Here is a 3,273-nt window from a genome sequence, read left to right as displayed (position 1 = left end):
ATTATTTCATAGCGTTTTAATCAACGCTGTGTCAGAACCCGCTATAGTAGGTCTGTGGTTTTACATAGCGTTTCCCCAAACGCTATCAAAAAGTTTCCAACCATAGCGTTTTTATGTAGCTATAAAAGAGTATTCAATAGCGTTTCTATATTGCTATGACAAATATCTTTCATAGCGGTTGAAAACGCTATTAGTTAGTTTCCAACCATAGCGTTTTTATGTAGCTATAAATGAGTATTCAATAGCGTTTCTATATTGTTATGACAAATATCTTTCATAGCGGTTGAAAAACGCTATTAGTTAGTTTTCATTCATAGCATTTCAACGTTGCTATTGTCTTACATTTGATAGCGTTTGAGTTACTGTAATGGCGTTTCAGTGAATGTTGTCTTTCTTCTTTTAATAGCATTTCAGTAATTATTTTCACTTCTTATAGCATTTCAATTGTGCCTATAAACCTTTGAGGTTGAACTAGAAATAACATCCAACTGTGACAACCATAAAAGCAAATATTTCATTTAAAGATTCAAACTGATACATAACCAAGTTGTAGCATACAAGAAGAGTCAACACAAATGTGCCAAAAAACAAATACTAGTCTTTGGATAGTTCAACATGGAGTACAAGAAATTAACCATAGCACACAGAACAACAGAAACCAAATTTGCTGCATTACATATGACTTGGAAGACTCATCATCTTCAGCAATTGAGTACTTGTACTGCTGCAAAAACAGAAATTAACAACACCACAATAATGAGATCCTAGAGCCATGAACATTATATGGACACAAAACATAAAACAACAACACCATTAATTAAAAATCACAAGCTTATATTAATTTCTTTAATAATTTTGTTTAAATTTGTTATTAATGAAAATAAGAAGACAATAATTTGTTCTTTATTAATTTCTACATGAAAAACTGGCTTTAATGATAACAAAGAGAGTCAATACCTTTATTTGAATGGTTAGGTTGCTCTTTTTGATCCATAGCTTTTCTTTATGGTCAGGGTGAAAGCGATTCACCTTCAGGGTCAGCATGCAGCTGGTACTCTCCAGGTAGCTGGTCTCATTTCCCTATATTGATATATAAGGCTTGAGCATTAATTTCTTGTGTGAATATTGGTGTAAACATAATTGATATAGCTGATTGCTAAATGTATAATACAAGGAGCAAATGTTGCTTACCTTGCTTATCACTGTCAAATGTCCATCAGTAGGATGTGATATTTCATTCTGACCACGTATAACAGTCCCATCCTGGAGTTCCAAAAGGATAATAAAATTAGAAAATCAGCTTTATTTAGACCAAGCCCTACTAGAGATTCTTATGCTTCAAATTCACTTCAAAAATGGTATATCGTCTAGACCACAGTATCTTTTCCGAATCAAGGAAGTGAGAAACTTAGACCTACTCTAAATATTTACGAGCAAATACAATGGCAATCTATAGTAGAATAACTGCTACACTTAAAAGCGTCCCTTAAAGATGTACAATAAACTCTGGAGGACAGCTACTCAAACCATATATGCTTTATGCATAAGAAATTTGGGTGACTAGTAAACAACTTGCATACTGAATGAATGCATAACATGAGAATGTAGGGATTGATTATAACAAGGGGGAAAATGAGGAAATCCAGTATACTGTCATTGGTTGTTTCAATTAACTAACAGGCATACGATGGAGCTCCCACTTGCATAAGGCTACAGCCTATCACCAAAATATTAATAATGATGAAAACAAAAGATAAACGATGAAATTTTGAGATAATCATGTCGACCAGGACCAACAGGTGCATAAAGAATAACTTACTATGAAGTAGGTAATAAAACCAGAAGTACAAAAAAAACTTGATCGGCTTAGTAAAATGGATTGTTGTCTATGATTCCAACACAGAAAATTGGCCTTAACAGTGCTGTTGGTTTTGGTTGTTCACAGAGGAAGAGGAGAGGGAAAGGGAAGGAGGGACATGGAACTGACCTCACAAATTACGGCAGGGAGATCCAATAAATACATGATGTGCAGTGAAAGCGCATATGTGCTCGATACTCTCAAACTATAATTGACTTAGTTATGTACTTATATTCAATACCAAAGTGTGTGATATGGTATCAAATTGGAGATCTACATGTTACTAATTTCGAATAAAGAATAGACCTCTAACAGCACAGTAAAAGGTGGCAAATGAATGGTTCACCAACACAAAAAATAAAATCACGTTTTTGAAGTCCTCAAGAACACATGATTATATATGCAGATGTTTTAGGCCATGTAGCTTATTGTCAACAGGACAGGTTGTCCATTTGAACAAAACTCAAAGAAAAAATGCTCTCCTGTTTAATTTCTGAGTATATGAGCCAGAATAACTAAGTAATACAGATTAATCTGATAATAACAAAAACCAGAGGAAAACAACTGTAGAAAACAGCACTAATAACAAAAGATAAAGTATCAATTATAAACCTTAGTACATAAATCAAGTTCTGCGTAGAGTATGGTGTGATCTGTATGCAAACCAAGCTATAGTAGGCGCATGAGATCAGCAGCAACATGAATGTGAGCTTAACCAGAGTATGCAAACCAAGTGTAAGGGTAAAGCATAGAAGCTGAGATCAGTATCACACAGAAAAGAGTATGCAAACCAAGTGCACTTTCTAACCACAACAGCATTTAAAGTAGTCACCAATTATGTATAACTTACCAGCTTTTCAAAGCATAACAACTTTGTCTGACGGCCAAGCTATTGTCGTACCAACGGCATCTTCAATGCATTCTAACTCAGATGTCGGCCTCCAAAGAGATGCACTAGGGATCCTAGGGATATCAACCCAAACACGCATAGCATTAGGACCTAAAGGAACGAAGTGAACAACCTGGTTCGGATCACTTGAAGACCAATGTCCTTCAGCAACTATCTTTCCCGAGCCACCAATATCTAACAAGTTGCACTTTTTCTTTGAGTTGTTCACACTCTAGCAACAATACAAAAACAGTGATATCAATTATAGAAAAGAAACTAGTATAATCAAATATCAAAATAATGATAGTATCAGAAAAAAAGGTTACCGAAGGAGATGATATGTTTGTAGATTCCACATTGTTAATTGAGATATTTTCCAATACAACCTTGTCAGCAGGCCACGCTACTTTAGTGCCAATAGCATCTTCAATAGTGAAGAAATTACAGAAACTCAGAAGAATCAGGCAAACCAGGCGGCGGTCGACCGGTCCGGTCGACCGCATTCGTGCACAAGGCTTCCTGTGCG

At 35.4% G+C, this 3,273-nt stretch overlaps 1 protein-coding gene and 1 long non-coding RNA gene across 2 annotated transcripts; both read right to left on the bottom strand.

Moving 5' to 3' along the window:
* Positions 1–641: 641 nt before the first annotated feature.
* Positions 642–1,508, bottom strand: LOC109827904. Its single transcript, XR_002243534.1, has 3 exons — positions 1,192–1,508; positions 958–1,080; positions 642–724 (listed from the first exon to the last, which is right to left on the bottom strand). It is a non-coding gene; the product is annotated as an uncharacterized LOC109827904 (long non-coding RNA).
* Positions 1,509–2,682: 1,174 nt separating this feature from the next.
* LOC109827903 lies at positions 2,683–3,171 on the bottom strand (the record flags this gene model as incomplete). The annotated part of the gene is made up of 2 exons (XM_020394929.1): positions 2,683–2,979; positions 3,074–3,171. Coding segments are annotated over 2 exons (362 nt in total), but the record flags the coding sequence as incomplete, so codon positions are not given.
* Between the last annotated feature and the right edge of the window lie 102 nt (positions 3,172–3,273).

Source organism: Asparagus officinalis, unplaced genomic scaffold (genome assembly GCF_001876935.1).
Source record: "Asparagus officinalis unplaced genomic scaffold, Aspof.V1 AsparagusV1_Un529, whole genome shotgun sequence".
NCBI classification, from domain to species: domain Eukaryota; kingdom Viridiplantae; phylum Streptophyta; class Magnoliopsida; order Asparagales; family Asparagaceae; genus Asparagus; species Asparagus officinalis.
The sequence above is the reverse complement of the archived record's forward strand: the minus strand, read 5'-3'. Positions and strand labels throughout refer to the sequence as shown.